This window comes from Rattus norvegicus, chromosome 6 (assembly GCF_036323735.1).
Source record: "Rattus norvegicus strain BN/NHsdMcwi chromosome 6, GRCr8, whole genome shotgun sequence".
Lineage (NCBI taxonomy): Eukaryota > Metazoa > Chordata > Mammalia > Rodentia > Muridae > Rattus > Rattus norvegicus.
Window position 1 is genome coordinate 133137589 of NC_086024.1, and position 16297 is coordinate 133153885.

The 16297-nt window shown below is 47.5% G+C and overlaps 1 protein-coding gene across 12 annotated transcripts in view; it reads left to right on the plus strand.

The window, feature by feature from the left end:
- The window catches only part of Eml1 (EMAP like 1), a 173372-nt gene that overhangs the window by 89318 nt on the left and 67757 nt on the right, over positions 1 to 16297 (plus strand). For all 12 annotated transcript variants that reach the window (NR_174190.1, NR_174191.1, XM_039112547.2 and 9 more), the window contains exon 2: positions 12431 to 12613. Coding sequence is in view for 10 of the 12 variants with exons in the window: in XM_039112547.2 (XP_038968475.1) it covers positions 12431 to 12613 (183 nt within the window). In the remaining 2 variants the exon portion in view is untranslated. The remainder of the gene's footprint in view (positions 1 to 12430; positions 12614 to 16297) is intronic.

Here is a 16297-nt window from a genome sequence, read left to right on the forward strand (position 1 = left end):
TTCTTTCTTTTTTCTTTAAGTTCTACCTTGAGTCTATCTTAATGGTGGCTTGAACATTAACTGCAGGAACTATGTATGAGGATGCAGATTTACATCAGTCGGCCCTGGTAACTGACAGACAGACATTTGATACTAGGTCACCTGAACAACAGTAACCATATTTATAAGGCATGTTAATGTTTAATGTTCTCGCTGCCCATCTGTCTGTCTGTCTGTCTGTCTGTCTGTCTTTTCCTTTCGATTTTTCTTTTTTCTTTTTTTTGAGATGGGGTCTCACTATGTAGCCCTGGTTCTCCTGGAGCTCACTGTGTAGATCAAACTGACTTGGGACTCACAGACCGAACAGAAACTCCTGTTTCTGCCCACTGAGTACTGGGGTTAGACAAAACAAAGAAGAGAAAACGTGAACATGCCTTACACATATTTCTCTACCTGCCTTCCATTCCTTAGCCTCTGTCTCCCTCGTTTTCTGAGCCTGTCCTGTAGAGTCCCTCTTGAGTGGTCTGCTCAGGGCCACTTTTGGTTGCGCCTGTGTTTGCTTTGAAATGTCTCTTGTTTTCTTTTCACTGTCAGGGGTGTTCCACAGTAAGGCTGTTGAGGTGCCCAACTCTCCTGCTCAGGCTAACGGTAGAGAAGAGGTGTGTGGGGTGGATCCTCAAGCTAGAGCATCCACCTTCTCCTGCGTGTGTCTTTTCCTGTGTGTGTTTGCAGGCGCGTGTGTGTGTGTGTGTGTGTGAGTGTGTGTGTGAGTGTGCTTGTGGGTGAGTGAGTGTGAGAGAGTGCATGTGTGTGTGTGGGAGAGAGAGTGCATGTGTGGTGAGAGTGCATGTGTGTGTGAGTGTGAGTGTGTGTGTGAGTGTGCTTGTGGGTGAGTGAGTGTGAGAGAGTGCATGTGTGTGTGTGGGAGAGAGAGTGCATGTGTGGTGAGAGTGCATGTGTGTGTGAAAGTGCATGTGTGTATGTGAGCGTGCATGTGTGTGAGTGTGTGAGTGTGTGAGTGCACGTGTGTGTGTGAGAGTGCATGTGTGTGAGTGTATGAGAGTGTGTGTGTGCGTGTGTGTGTGCGTGTGCTTGTGGGTGAATGAGTGTGAGAGAGTGCATGTGTGTGTGAGAGTGCATGTGTGTGAGTGTGTGAGTGCACATGTGTGTGTGAGAGTGCATGTGTGTGAGTGTATGAGAGTGTGTGTGTGTGTGTGTGTGTGTGTGTGTGTGTGTGTGTATTTTCATGTCTTTGGGCTCTGCTCTAGGCTGCTGAGGCCTCTCTCCAGCCTTTCTCTTTTCCAACGTCCCTTCCTTTGGCCCACCCTGCCTCACCAGACATGCTGGCTGGTTGTCACCAGGCCAATCCATCTGTGTTTTCTGGATCAGCACTGGGTGTCAGTGGGGTGACAAGTGTGGGTTCCAGCAGCTTCTTCTGTGGAGCCTTGCCTCCCGGAAGCAGACCAAAGTCCCTTTTCGTTCTAGTTGAGACCTCTAACCTCGCCAACACACCCTTGGGTGCCAGCACAGAGTTACAGGGCATCAGGATGGCTTAGAGTACATAGCTAGCTTTGTTTTATCCTAAGTTGACTTTTTCTTTGTAAAGCCACCATTCAGGAGACTCTGGTGGCAGCAGATGAGCTGTTTTTCATGTTTGTGCCAGTCCCTGGCCATAGAGGCGGCCACCTCCTGCATGGAGAGTGTCAACCCTGCCCTGGTCACATGGCAGTGATATTTTGACTGGGGGCTCAGAGTTGGCATCTTCTTCTGAGCATGGTGCAGCGGGAGGGACGGAAGCTTGGGTTAGATCTTGCAATGACTGGACGTGATACATCTTCTCGGACCCTGAACCTTTATGATGGACAAAATTCGATCAAGAAACCACACAGCCCCAACCTGACAGTTGTGTTCTTCGTAGAAACATATACCCCAGTATGTGTGCACGGACTGTGGGCTCCATGAGCACTTGGGGCCTGCTGTGTTGCTTGATCCTGTGACACAGGTGTGCTGTGTCCCGTGGTACGCTGAGCTCACTCTGGGTTTGGGGTAAGGAGCAGAGAAGCAAACCTACCATGGCACTTACTTTCCAGCGAAATGAGCAGTGGACACGGTCATGAGTTCATGTCCCGAAGAAACAAAGACAGTAGCTGCGGGCATGAGGCTTCTAGTGGCTCCGAGATGCCAGAGGATTTCAGACTGAGGCTCTCAGATGCCCACTGTCCTCAATGTGCGATGTCCCCTACCTTTTTAATTCTGTTTACTGGCTCTGGAGATAGAACCAGAGACTCACGTATGCTAGGTAGGCACTCTGCCCCCCATCCTGTTCTTCATTTTTCACTGAGGAAATCCCGTCCGAAATAAGTTTATACATGAAAAGAAACCCCTTTGTTTTATCCTTCATTCCTTTCCACGCACAACTAACTGGACCTCTGCCCCTTGCAGCCCATAGCAAGGATCTGAACCAAGCGAAGTCCGTGATGTGCACAAGAGGTGGTAGCTGGTCATGAACTCAAGTTTGGAGTGTGTCCCTAAGAGATCACTGTGACACACACTCTCTCTCTCTCTCTCTCTCTCTCTCTCTCTCTCTCTCTCTCTCTCTCTCTCTGTGTGTGTGTGTGTGTGTGTGTGTGTGTGTGTGTGTGTGTGTGTGTACACAGCATCTCCAGCACACTGCAGTATTTAGCTGACTTCCAAACATTTCAAGTTATCCCATGATGCCTTAGGAGAACTTTTCCAGGTTGATAACAGTTAGACAAAAAGGACATGAGAACATAGGCCGAGATAAAAGCACTAAAAATTTTACCCCACTCTGCAGCCACACAAGGGCAAGGCCATCAGTTTCCCTCTGATTTTCAGTCTACCACACACTCTGCAGCCACACAAGGGCAAGGCCATCAGTTTCCCTCTGATTTTCAGTCTACCACACTCTCTGCAGCCACACAAGGGCAAGGCCATCAGTTTCCCTCTGATTTTCAGTCTACCACACTCTCTGCAGCCACACAAGGGCAAGGCCATCAGTTTCCCTCTGATTTTCAGTCTACCACACTCTCTGCAGCCACACAAGGGCAAGGCCATCAGTTTCCCTCTGATTTTCAGTCTACCACACACTCTGCAGCCACACAAGGGCAAGGCCATCAGTTTCCCTCTGATTTTCAGTCTACCACACTCTCTGCAGCCACACAAGGGCAAGGCCATCAGTTTCCCTCTGATTTTCAGTCTACCACACTCTCTGCAGCCACACAAGGGCAAGGCCATCAGTTTCCCTCTGATTTTCAGTCTACCACACACTCTGCAGCCACACAAGGGCAAGGCCATCAGTTTCCCTCTGATTTTCAGTCTACCACACTCTCTGCAGCCACACAAGGGCAAGGCCATCAGTTTCCCTCTGATTTTCAGTCTACCACACTCTCTGCAGCCACACAAGGGCAAGGCCATCAGTTTCCCTCTGATTTTCAGTGTTAGGAATTCATGAAAACCTGCATTTGTTTTGAATCCCCGTTCTTCCCTCACCTGCATTTGGACCTCGCTCTGGACTCTCCTCAGGTCACTGAGGGTCCAGTCAGCCTTGTGGGCATGGTGGGACCTGGATGTTGCTCTCGTGTCTGTACTCCTGTGTTACTACCACAGCTATCTGTTGGTCAGCCTCTCTGTGATGTACAGAGGCAGTATTGAGTTGTCCCAGCTCCTCTGAGGCAGGGGAAAGCCTGACTTCATTGAGTCGAGCTGACAGATCTTCCAGATCAGACGCAGTCACACATTGCTACTAGGAACGAAGTCTTCTTTCTCGGTCTCTACTCTACTGACCCACAGCCTCTGCTTGCAGAAGCCCAGCTTACTGTCTCTTTCAGATCTGGGGTCCCTGCTGAAGCTCCTCATGCAGACGTTGGTGGGACCTCTCTATCCAGTCAAGGGCCACTGTGAAATCTTTTCGTGGCTAATCATACAACTCTTTGCTCATGTGCATCATGGCGCCTGGCTTGGGACACGGAGCACACACACGTAATTTTCTGTGAAGTGACTTTCAGAGACACAGTTCCGAGGACAGGCCCAGCCCTAGGACGAGCAGGACTCTGGGTCCAGACTGACCCATGTGGTCTCTAGCTAGGCCTGGGAGAGTGAAGCTGAGATCCTTCAGCCAGGGTGCCCCTTCCCCTCCACTCACCCAGGACTGTGCATCTCACAGGAGGATCATGGCCCTGGCCTTAAAGTGACAACATATGTGTCACGTTCCATGAAGAATGTCTTGTATTCTTTTTGCTATCAGGTCTCAGAGCATAAAAATACTTTTCTGCAGACAATAGGTAATAAAGTTAATTTTGTGGGATAGTTTTCTGAATGTTGAGCAAAACTTTCTTTTTCATCATTGCATATATGATTGGTTGTGAAATGTTAAATCTCAACAAGTATCTGTGTGTGAGTGTGTGTGAGTGTGTGTGTGAATGTGAGTGTTTATGTGTGTGTGAATGTGTGGTGTGACTGTGTGTGTGAGCATGTGAGAGCTTGTGTGTGTGAGTGTGTGAATGTGAGTGTGTGAGTGTGAATGTGTATGTGAGTGTGTGAGTGTGTGTGAGTGTGTGTGTGAATGTGAGTGTTTATGTGTGTGTGTGAATGTGTGGTGTGACTGTGTGTGTGAGCATGTATGTGAGAGCTTGTGTGTGTGAGTGTGTGTGAATGTGAGTGTGTGAGTGTGAATGTGTATGTGAGTGTGTGTGAGAATGTGTGTGAATGTGAGTGTGTGTGAGTGTGTGAGTGTGTGAGTGTGTGAGTGTGAGTGTGTGTGAGTGTTTGTGTGTGTGGTGTGAATGTGTGTGTGAGCATGTATGTGAGAGCTTGTGTGTGTGAGTGTGTGTGTGAATGTGAGTGTGTGTGTGTTTACATGTATACATGGAGGTCAAAAGTTGACATTGGGTGTCTTCAATGGCTCTCTGCTTTATATTTTGAGATGGTCTTTATTGTGGTTTGAATAAGAATGGTCCCCATAGTCTCATATATTTGAATATTTGGTCCCCCCCCCCCCAGGTGGTGGAACTCTTTGGGAAGGATTAGGAGGTGTGGTCTTGCTAGAGGAGGCATGTCACTAGGGGTAAGCTTTGCGGCTTCAAAAGCCCTTGCCAGGTCCAGCCTCTTTTTCTCTGCCTCCTGCTTATGGATCAGATACAAACTCTCAGCTACTGATTGCTCCAGAGCCACTCTGCCTGACTGCTGCCATGCTCCCCACTGTGTGATGGCCATGGGCTCACTCCCTGAAACTGTAAGCCAGCCTTCATTTAAATGCTCCCTCTTATAAGTTGCCTTGGTCATGGTGTCTCTTTACAGCAATAGAAACATAGCTAAGGTGGTCTTGCACTGTACCTCGAACTTACTGAATGAGCGAGGCTGTCTAGCCAGTGCGCTCCAGGGATGCACTTAGCTTCATCTCCCCAGCTGGCTATTACAGAGCTGCTGCACCCCACTTTTATCTGGGTTCTGGGGATCCAAACTGAGGTCCTTATGCTTGCCCAGCAAGAACTTTACTAACTGATCCCTCTTCCCAGTCCCTCCTCCCTGGGCTTCCCCCTCACCCCCAAGCAATACCTGTCAAATATTTTGGAAAATCTCATGGATGGGACGAGTGCTTGTCATTTGGATAAGCAGCCATCTGGTGTAGAACTTAGGGTTTATGACTGACCCCGCAGCACCTTGGCCTTGGACGAAGTCTGGGAGATTCAGATGTTCTCCCTCTCATTTGAGGTGAGGGTTGACAGCTCAGTGATAGGCAGGGCCAAGGCACTGCACATCAGAGGCTGTGAGGCTGGGGATGCAGATAAAGGGTGAGCATCTTAATAGGATGGACTCAGGCCCTGGGCTCCTCTTTTAACAAGAACAAAGTCCCTGTTGTTCCTCGACCTTTCAAGCAGGATGAAAAATCCTTCTCAAAAGACCTAATAATAGGATGAAACACTGTCTCAGAAAACATAGATAGTTAGATAGATAGATAGATAGGTAAGTAGATAGATGATAGATGGATAAAAGATAGATGATAGATAGATAGGTTATAGATAGATAAATGATAGATGATAAATAGATTGATATAGGTTATAGATAGATAAATGATAGATGATAAATAGATTGGTACATGATAGATAGATGATAAATAGATTGATACATGATAGATGATAGATGACAGATAATGGATAGATAGATGAGGGATTGATAGATGATATATAGATGATAGATAGATTGATTGATAGATGATGGATAGATGATAGATAGATAATAGATGGTAGATGATAGATAGATAGATAGATGATAGATAGATAGATAAAAAGAAATAGGGTGAAACAGACAAGCTACCCAAAGACCCTTTTATGCTATTTTTCACAGCTGTGAAAGTAATTGATTAAACTTAATTTTTATAATCATAATTAGCTGCCCGGGAACAGAGGGTAAGTGGTGGAGCTATAAGGTTGTCTTTTTGTTCCTGGAACCAGGGGCATCACAGAGCCTGTCTGGTGTCAGCAGGGTTCTGCTCTCAACTGATGTGGGAGAGGGAGGCAGGCTGGGGACCCCCTCTTGAGTCCGGCTCCTCTCTGTGCTGCATTCGAGGACTCTGGTCTTGTCCACCCCGCTCTGTGTCGAGGTTGTCACTGGGCTGAGGGCAGTCTGGGTGACCTCACGGCTGAGCCCTGCAGACTGCAGATTCACTTCAGCAGCTGGCGTCTCCGGTGTCTCCGAAGGCCAGGCTTTCTGTTGCGATAACAATAACTTTAGCAGCAGTGACTCACACATGGACAGTGTTCCTAATCTGAGGACTCAAAGTAGAAAAGGCTGTGGAATCGGAAACTTTTAGAGTATCGCCGTGGTGTGTTTTAGATTTCAGACATTTGCCATGGCTACTCAATAAAACACAGGCCTGAAAACCTTCAGAACTGGAAACACTCCTGGTCCGAACTAGTTCAGATAGGGGATGCTCCACCTTTATGTGATACGCACTACCACTGGGGAGTGTCTCCAGGCCATCAATGTGTTAATATTCGGTGTTAGGTACATATTAGCATGCATTCTCAGGAGAACACCAGAGGCAGGAGCACTGGGCCTGGAGTGGTCAAGCTACCTGCCAGGGTTAAGGATCAATATGAAGAATCCTACTGTGTGTGCCCTGGCTGTGCTCTCTCTACTGTACCTTGCTCCCTCACAGCTCTGGAGTGTCTCTCCTCATGGTAACTCAGCGGCCTTTCTGGGGACCATTGGCACCATGAGAGGGATATCCGCTCTTGACTGAGGCTTACAGAGAAGTTTCCTGCTCAGGCCTCTACAGTGTCTCACTACAGTGGGCACAGCACCAGCGCTAGAGAGTCTGGGGTTGTTGTGTAGCTGCTGTCTGGTGTACGTTTAATTTTTTCCAAACCTTTTTTTTTTAAATGATGGTTCTTAAACACTTTAACCTTCCTTGTAGCCCATCACCCACCAGAGGTAGTGGGAAAGAAAGGATACAGGGTAAATGGATCTGTTCAGGAAGGTTCTTTGGAGCAACTCCCATCTGTGTCACCTGGAAATCAGCAGTTCAGTTCACAGATTAGCGGTCAGCAGCAGCTGGATTTAGTCAAAAACACTTCATGGCTACACCAACAACCAGTTCAGTAGAGTCGGGTTAGCAACAGTGGTGACACAACCTAGCAGAGACAGCCAGGCCTCAGCCTCCTCTCGAGTCAGCAGGAGGGACCACGGGGACACCAGTAGAAGTCCTCAGCTGTGCCTCTCTCAGGGAAGTGAAGATCAACAAAGATGCGAGACTCACAAGCGTTGCACAGCTAGCTGTACCAGCAAGTCAAGCTCTGTCTCCGTCACTCCATGGAGTCCTATGTATACCTTCCAGTTATCACGTGTCCTCCATGTGCTTGCCTCAGCACGTGCATCCAATCAGCCTGAGTCCTCGGACGTGTCAAGAAACTGCAGCAGGCCACCAGAAGTCCTTTGGTGCATCTCTCTATGGAGTCCTGACAAATGCAGCACAACTGACCACAAGGCAGACCAATACCTGTGTGTCCTTAACAAAGACTCCTTCATCACGTGTCCTGTCACTTGCTTTAGCAGAACATCCTCTCTCCTGTGTCTGCTTCAGTCAGATGTTCCTTCATGAGTCTGCCTGAGCCTTTCACATCTGCGTCCACTTTAACGAAATGTGTTTGCCCCAGCAAAACACCACCCAACTGACTTTCCAGAGGACCCTTAAGTTTCCACTTCTATCTGGAGACAGGCACTCTACAATGGGAGAGACTTCCTCACTGGCTGAGTAAGCAGAACCCAGGCCGCCCAAATAGCAGGTGCCCCACGAAGTGGGTTCCACTTTCGAGTGGAAGTCGTAAAAACCTAAGAGCTGGTTGGTTATGGTGTGGTTGGTTGGTACAATGCTTGCCCAGCATGCACAGATCCCTGAGCTTACTGCCCCAGCATTGTATAAACCATTTGTGATGGCCAAACCTATAATCCATGAACTAGGGAGGTAGAGGCAGGAGGATTAGGAGTTCAAGGTCATGCTTGGCTACCTAGCAAGTTGGTCAACCTAGGCTACATAAGACCTTTTCTCAAAGATAAGTAAACTCCAATGCAAGGAGTAGAATTGTAGAGAAAGCCTGTTTTTTTCCAACATATTGCTCTAACAATACAAGAAAAATGACTTACAGCTCAAGTGAAAACCTTAAAGACTTATATAAAGGCTTAAAATAAGCCTTTTAAAAAATGATTTAGTTTTACTAAAGTATGACTGCCCAAATGATACATTGTGGCCCAAATGATACATTGTGTATCGGTGCCTACATAGACAGGGAGAAGGCATCAGACCCTTTGACACTGGAGTTCCGGGTAGTTGTGAGCAGCCATGAGGGTGCTGGGAACTGAACCCAGAGCCTCTGCAAGAGCAGCCAGTGCTCTTAACCTCTGAGCCACTCTCCAGCTTCTTGTTATGGCCTCTGTTTTAATGACTTCTCCGGAGAAGTCGCGCATGAGGTATCAGTTCTAAAGTGACTTTAAAGGAGGATAACGCATGGAAGTTTTCTTTGTGCCCCATTCCTAGTTTAACAGTCTTCTTGTCAGAAATGAGAGAGGACGTTCCTTTTCAGGCTGTGGAATTCAGCGACATGTTCGACTGTTGGCAAAGGTCTGCATGGGTCAGGCTGTGGACTTCGTCATTCTCTGACTGATCCGGTTCCCTGGCTACGTGCAAGGGAGAACTCAGACTCAAGGGCTGCCAGGCAGTGCCCCAGCCACACTTTGGAGGGTCATTACCTGGAGAAATGGAAGAAAGCAGACAGTCACAGCTGAGCAGGATCCAAAAAGCGCAAGGATTACCTCACGGGGAAACCTCAGCAAGGCTCAAAGGCAGAGACTCTGAGATGCTTTGGCTTTTCTGGGAAAACATTCAGTTATACTTTTTCCTATGCAAATCTGATGATGAGATTGAAAGTCTGATTTATGCTCTTTGGTATAAGACTTCTCACCTGTCCATCCTTCTGTCTACTCATCCACCCACCTACAGAGGACACGGTGCTGCTGTTTGCAACGGCGTGTTTTAGACCATTGCCAGCTAGTCATTTCTGTTCTGCTCCATGTGTGAATATACGTGGCTGACTGTACATATTTGGACCCTACAGGCTTCCGTACTGTGTTGGTTCAGAGCCCCATTCACAATTTTGTGTGTCTTCTTTAAAAGCTGTTGTCTACATGAACAACCCAGAGAGGTCATAACAGGCCTTCCTATGTTAGCATTCTGTGACTACAACAGGAGACTCATGTTAATAAACTTATAGGAAATGAGGTTTATTTGGCTGCTTTGGGCCTGTGTTGTGGCAGCATCTTGTGGCCAGAGCTGTCCTTGCAGCAGAACCACTCACCTCATGTCTGAGAAGCCTCACAATCCTTTGCAAAGGCCTGTGTCCAGTGATCTCACAATGACCTCATTGCCTCTACCAGGCTGCACCCCCAAAAGCATAGCCATCTTACCACCTGAACTTTATTTTAACACTCAGGTCTTAAGAGAAAGCTATAACATTATTTTTGTAATTTGTGAAACACATTATTAATAAGATATGAATTCTTACTTGCACAAAAATGTTTAGAAACTCCCAGGCATTGGTGACATATACCTTTAGTCCCAGCACTCCAGAGACAGAGACAGGTGGATCTCTGAGTTCGAGGCCAACCTGGTCTATAGGGTGAGTTCCAGGAGAGCCAGGACTACACAGAGAAACCCTGTCTGAAAAAAAATAAACAAAAACATAGCTAGATAAATAGACAGAAGATGGACAGGTACTTAACAGATAGATAGATAGATAGATAGATAGATAGATAGATAGATAGATGATAGATGATATATAGACAGATAGACAGATAGACAGATGATAGACAGACAGACAGAAAGACAGTTCAGAAAGGGGCTAGAGAGCTGGCTCAGTGATTAATAGTATGCACTGCACTTCTAGAGGACTCAAGTTCATTTCCCAGCATCCATTGTGCCACTCACCAGCAGAACTGCCTGTGAGGTCTGTTCCAGGGGATCCAACACCCTCTGCTGGTATGTACACACCGCACACTGACATGTAATTAAAAGTAGAACAAACTCCTAGAACTGTTCAGAGAATACTCGGGAATTTTGGAAGAAATCTTAAATTTGACTTAACTGACATTGTGTAATGATACTGATAATAAGTAGCTTAGTTACAGCATGCATGTATGCATCAGCTTGTACGACACAGTCTAAGTGAAGCAGATAGAGAACTCGCGTACTGTTACCATAACCGGCTGACGTAGATGCTGAAGTTGTCCCCATCCTTCTGGAGGAGAAATGGGGTATCTGGTGAGGAGCAGAGGTGGAATTTGAACACCAGTGGTTTGACTCCACAGTGTGTGCTCTGTGTAACAGAAGGAAGGCTCTGTCTCTTTCGTTAGAATTGCTGATATGTGGTAATACCTATTTCTTCTTCCTCACAGTTGCCACCTCTTTCACTGCGGCATGGCTCTTTGCTTCTCTGATTTTGATTACATGACACTATCCTTTTCCTACTTACTTTAGTCCTGTCTTCAACTTTGTATGTAACCTGTGTCTGTTGGGCCATGAGATGAATTTTCCGCAGAACCCATGTGGTAGGAGAGACTAGACTTGGGAAAGCTGTGCTCTGACCTCTACACATGTGCAATGGTGCCCGTGCATGCACACACACACACAACACACACACACACACACACACACACACACACATACACACAAATAAATAATTTCTTAAAGCTCTAAGGGAAGCTTTGGATTAGGGTTTCTATTGCTATGATACAACACTATGTCGAAGGCAACTTACAAAAGGAAGAGTTTAATTGACATAATGGTTCCAGAGGGCTAGAGTCTACAATGGCAGAGTGAAGACATGGCGGCAGGTAGCTGGAGCAGAGGTCGCGAGCTCACATCTTGATCCACAAGACAGAGAGCACTCTGGGAATGGCATTAAGTTTTTGAAACCTCAAAGCCCACCCCCATCCTCCTCCAGTGGCACACCTCCAACAAAGCCACACCTCCTAATCCTTCCCAAACGGTTCCACCAATTAGGGACCAAGTATTCAAACATCTGAGGCTATGGGGCCATTCTCATTCACACCTCTGCAGGGAAGGTTCTGTGGTAGGTATGTAGTCCATGTTAAGAAGATTTTTAAGAACAAGGTGGTAGAGATAAGGAAGGTGTCCAGGGGCTGGGAACTGTGCCTCTAGTTAAGGTGGTGCCCATGACTGTTACATAAGGATTTCTTTACCAGACAGAGCTGACCACCCAATGTTTTGTCCTTCAAAAAGTGGGACCGTGTTTCCCCAGTCTGTGCTAATCTGGGCATGGCTGTGTCTGGTGTTGCTGCTGACGTTCTCCCTTGATCTGGATTCCTCTCCATCTGCACAGCTAGCACTATGTGACCATAGTTTGGGAAGGATCTTAGAGATGCGAGATGGATTCAGACAGACCTGCTTTGGTTTCAAGAGGCCGAGTGGCTACAGGCTTTAGCACACCAACAGGCAGTGTGGTCCTCTGACCACAAACTTCTGGTCAGCTAGCACCGTTGGATAAAGGCAAGAGGAGTAGGCAGAGGGTTCTGCAAATGTTGAGAGTCTGGCATCAGTTGCATCCCCTAGGTTTCCCTAGTACCACAGAGCAAGCGAACAAATGGGCTTGCACTTAGAAAAATAGAATACCAGTTGACATGTTAAACATGGCAAGAATACCAGTTGACACGTTAAACGTGGCAAGCCCATGGAACATGACTTGGTGATAATGGGAAGAAGAATGAAATTCCATCAAGTAAACCGTCTCATGTGATTCTGCCCACAGACCATTGTCTTAGGTCGGTAGACTGTGTCGCGTTCATGCGGTGTCCCAGTGCGTGCACAGATCTGGTTGTCATGGGCTGTCCTTCACTTACCTGACACTTCTCTCTTGTCTAGATGACAGCGCGTCTGCTGCCAGCAGCATGGAGATATCAGACCGCATCGCCTCTCTGGAGCAGCGGGTCCAGATGCAGGAGGATGACATTCAGCTGCTCAAGTCGGCGCTGGCCGACGTGGTTCGGAGGCTGAACATCACAGAGGAGCAACAGGCTGTCCTTAACAGGAAAGGACCTACCAAAGGTGGGCATGGTGTGGTACCCATAGCAGCGTTAAATATTTGGCGGTTTACCCCAAAACTGACTCCAAATCAAAGTGCCCTTAGCCCCACCCGCTGAACCAATCTCACTAAGGTTGACAGTCTTTGTTGGTGTGCTTTGGGTGAGTTGTCCTCTGTGATGCCGACGTGTGTCTTTGTAGATGATCCCTAAATACTTTTGAGTCAAGGAAGGGACGGTACACATGGATCACTGAGATCATTTAAGATTGCATGGGGCAGAGAGAGCTGACAGAGAGAGCTTTAGCCCTCGCTGGGGGTTCCATCCAGAAAGTCCACTAGTATGTCCCATCCCCACCTGTGTCCTTAGCTTACAACAAACACAGCAAAGTCACGTGATGCATGGCAGCCCCTCACTCAGTCTGGTGTAGATGTGGGAGGCTCCCTTTAGAAAGTTGAGTCCAGAGGCATCTAGCTGGCCGGTTCGCTCAGCTTCTTTTAGGGTGTGTCATTGGCTGCTTTTGAGACCCCACACTACCTGTGTGGACACAGCCTTCAACAGAGGTCTGTACCAGCGGGTTTTCTGGTCAGTTTGAGCCATTATTTCATGCCTCTCTGAGGACACAGCTCATGTTAAGTAACTCTGTAGTGATCACACCTTCAAATTTCAGAAACAAAAGTCGTCATAATTCCCCACACCACGGGCATGCATATCCGTGTCCTGACGTTTGCATCTGAGGGCAGTGGCTCCTCTTCTGTCAGAGTTGATTTTCTGGCTGCCCCACCCGGCCTGTGAGCTTCCTCTGGTTAAGACACCCTGAGGTTGCATGAAATGCCCTTCTCAGCTGGGCGCGGTGGTGTGCACCTTTAATCTCAGCTGTGGGAAAGCAAAGGCAGGTGGAGCTCTGTGAAATCTGAGACAGTGGGGACTCCTCAGAGAGACCCTGCCTCAAAAATAAAACAAAAACAAAAACAAGCCTTTCTTGAACCACGGAGATAGCTCGGTCAGTGACTTGCTTGTGATGCAAGCATTGAAGGCCAGAGGATGGTCCCCACTGCATGAGATGGTGTGGGTTTACAGGATATAGTTCAGGTGCTAGGGAAGAAGATGGCTTCCGGGGTGTCACTGGTTGGCCTAGCCAACTTGGCAGGCTTCAGGGCAGTGAGAGATCTTGTCTTAAAAAATAAGGCACATGAACCTCACCGTGCAGGTGTTCTCTCTCCTCCTCCCCCTCCCTCTCCTCCTCCTCCCCTTTCTCCCTCTTTCCTTGTTTCCAGGAGGCTTGGATCATCACTGGAGTCAGGAGAGGGCTGTGTAATGTTTAATCTCCTTGGTCTTTGTCAAGCCTGGCCATCTCCCGGCTTGGCTAGGTCTCTACTCTGTGGAAAGGGACCCACATCCTTCCTGACACTCGAAGGCAGATCTACATCAGAGGCACATGCAACCCTCAGCTCTGTATTTTGAATAATCCTTTCCAGTGACCTTTGCCTCTAAGTCCCAAAGCACTTGGGGTATTTTGGACCAGAAACCCAGTTATTTTAGACATTCATGACCCGCTCGACTTTCCACAAATAGATCTGATGACGACTGCGTCCCAAAGGGAGCCTTGAAAGCGGCTCTGGGTTTCTAAAATCTTATTTTTGAAGAGTAGGGGAATCAACAGACAGGGTTCACGCAGGACTTTTATTTTTGACGGTGAGTGACGTCTCGTGACATAACCGGAAAGAAATGCCTCTTTCACGGTTACCTAATGCCTCACCGTGCATTGCTTTCACGAGCGCAAATCATCGTTGGCTCGAAAGTCACTGAAAAATAAAAGGAAATCAGAAGAGTGGGAGACATGAATAGGGAGGGGTGCCATGGCCCTACACTATGCCGTTTGTGGGACAGGGCTACGTATCCGAGCTCTGGGGGCTGGGCCTGAATTTTTCAGAGCTGTGATGTTGGGTCCCGGGCTGTAGGAGGGTAGAAGAGGTGACCTGAGGACCAGCATGCACCATTCCTCTCCCTGCTCTCGACTGTGGCTGTGGTGTGACCAGCCGCTTCACGTTCCTGCCTTGACTCCCCTGCTATGGTGGACGATGCCTGGAACTGTGAACTGAAATAAGCCCTTTCCCAACGAGCTGCTTTTTGCCAGGGTGTTTTTTATCCCAGCAGTAGAAATGGAGCAAGGAGATCAGCTACCTCAGCTTCGGTGCCTGCCTCATGCTAGGGACTTTCAGTTCTTGTTCCTAACCCTCCCAGCGGCCTGCCATGCTGGCATTGCCAGCCTTATGTGAGATGGAAGTTGAGGCTTTGACAAGGTGCTGGCTTATCCCTGGCTAGTCCCAGTTGATGGGGAGATCAGCTCTCTCTGCCCCAAGGGTCTCTGTCCTGTGTTCACACATGCTTGTCAGTCCCCCTGAGACCTGACTTGCAGCCATCTTGTCCTTGATGGTCCTCCCATCTTAGTATTTGTGGTGCTCCCTTTTTCTGAGAAGTTCTTTTTGTGTCAAACCCTCTAGGAACAATTAAGGTGTGATTTTTAAGCACAACATTTTTGTGAAGCAGAAATGTTAATGTTAATGTTCCCTGGAAATCAGGAAGTCATTTCTCTCAGCAACCACTGGGAGACAGGAAGTTGTATTGTTCCTTTCCCACAATCTGTGGTGTGTGTGTGTGTGTGTGTATGTGTGTGTGTGTATGTGTGTGTGTGTATGTGTACGTGTGTGTATGTATACGTGTGTTTGTATGTGTGTGTATGTGTACGTATGTGTGTATGTGTGTGTATGTGTACGTGTGTGTTTGTGTGTGTATGTGTGTGTATGTGTACGTGTGTGTGTTTGTGTGTGTATGTGTGTGTATGTGTACGTGTGTGTACGTGTGTGTATGTGTGTGTATGTGTGTATGTGTACGTGTGTGTGTTTGTGTGTGTATGTGTGTGTATGTGTATGTATGTGTGTATGTGTACATATGTGTGTATGTATACGTGTGTGTGTATGTATGTGTGTGTATGTGTACGTATGTGTGTATGTGTACGTGTGTGTGTGTGTGTGTATGTGTACGTATGTGTGTATGTGTACGTGTGTGTGTATGTATGTGTGTGTATGTGTACGTATGTGTGTATGTGTACGTGTGTGTGCATGTGTGCGTGTTTGTGCATGTTTGTTTGGGTGTTGCATGTGTCTATCCAGGGATGCTTGCCTTCACTGTTGGCTATCATATCTTTTTAGAATGATTTATTCATATTTGAATTATGTGTAAGTGCATGTGTCTCTGTGTGGGGTTTGTGCATGTGAGTGCAGATGCCCAAAAAGGCCATAGGAGGATGTTGAATGCCCTGAAGCTGCAGTTAACAGGCAGTTGGTGGTGAGCCACCCAACGTGGACACTGGTAATGAAACTCGGTTCCTCTGAGAGAGTTGTGCATGCCCTTAACCGCTGCGCCATCTCTCCGTCTCATATCGTTGAAATACAATGTGGACCGACTGACAAATACAGCCCTCTCTCCCTCTGTCCAAGGAGAGCTTCCAGGGCCCACAAAGTACCCCAGCCAGTGGCTGCTCAGGTCCTTTACATATAACGGCAAAATGTTTTACATACGACGCACTCTCTTCCTTCTTTATAATCAGAGTCACCTCTGTGTCACCGTCACATGTGTGCTGTAAATGCTTTGAGTCCTGTTGTTCAAGGAATAATAGCAAGAAAAAGAACACAGGATGTTTTAAGAG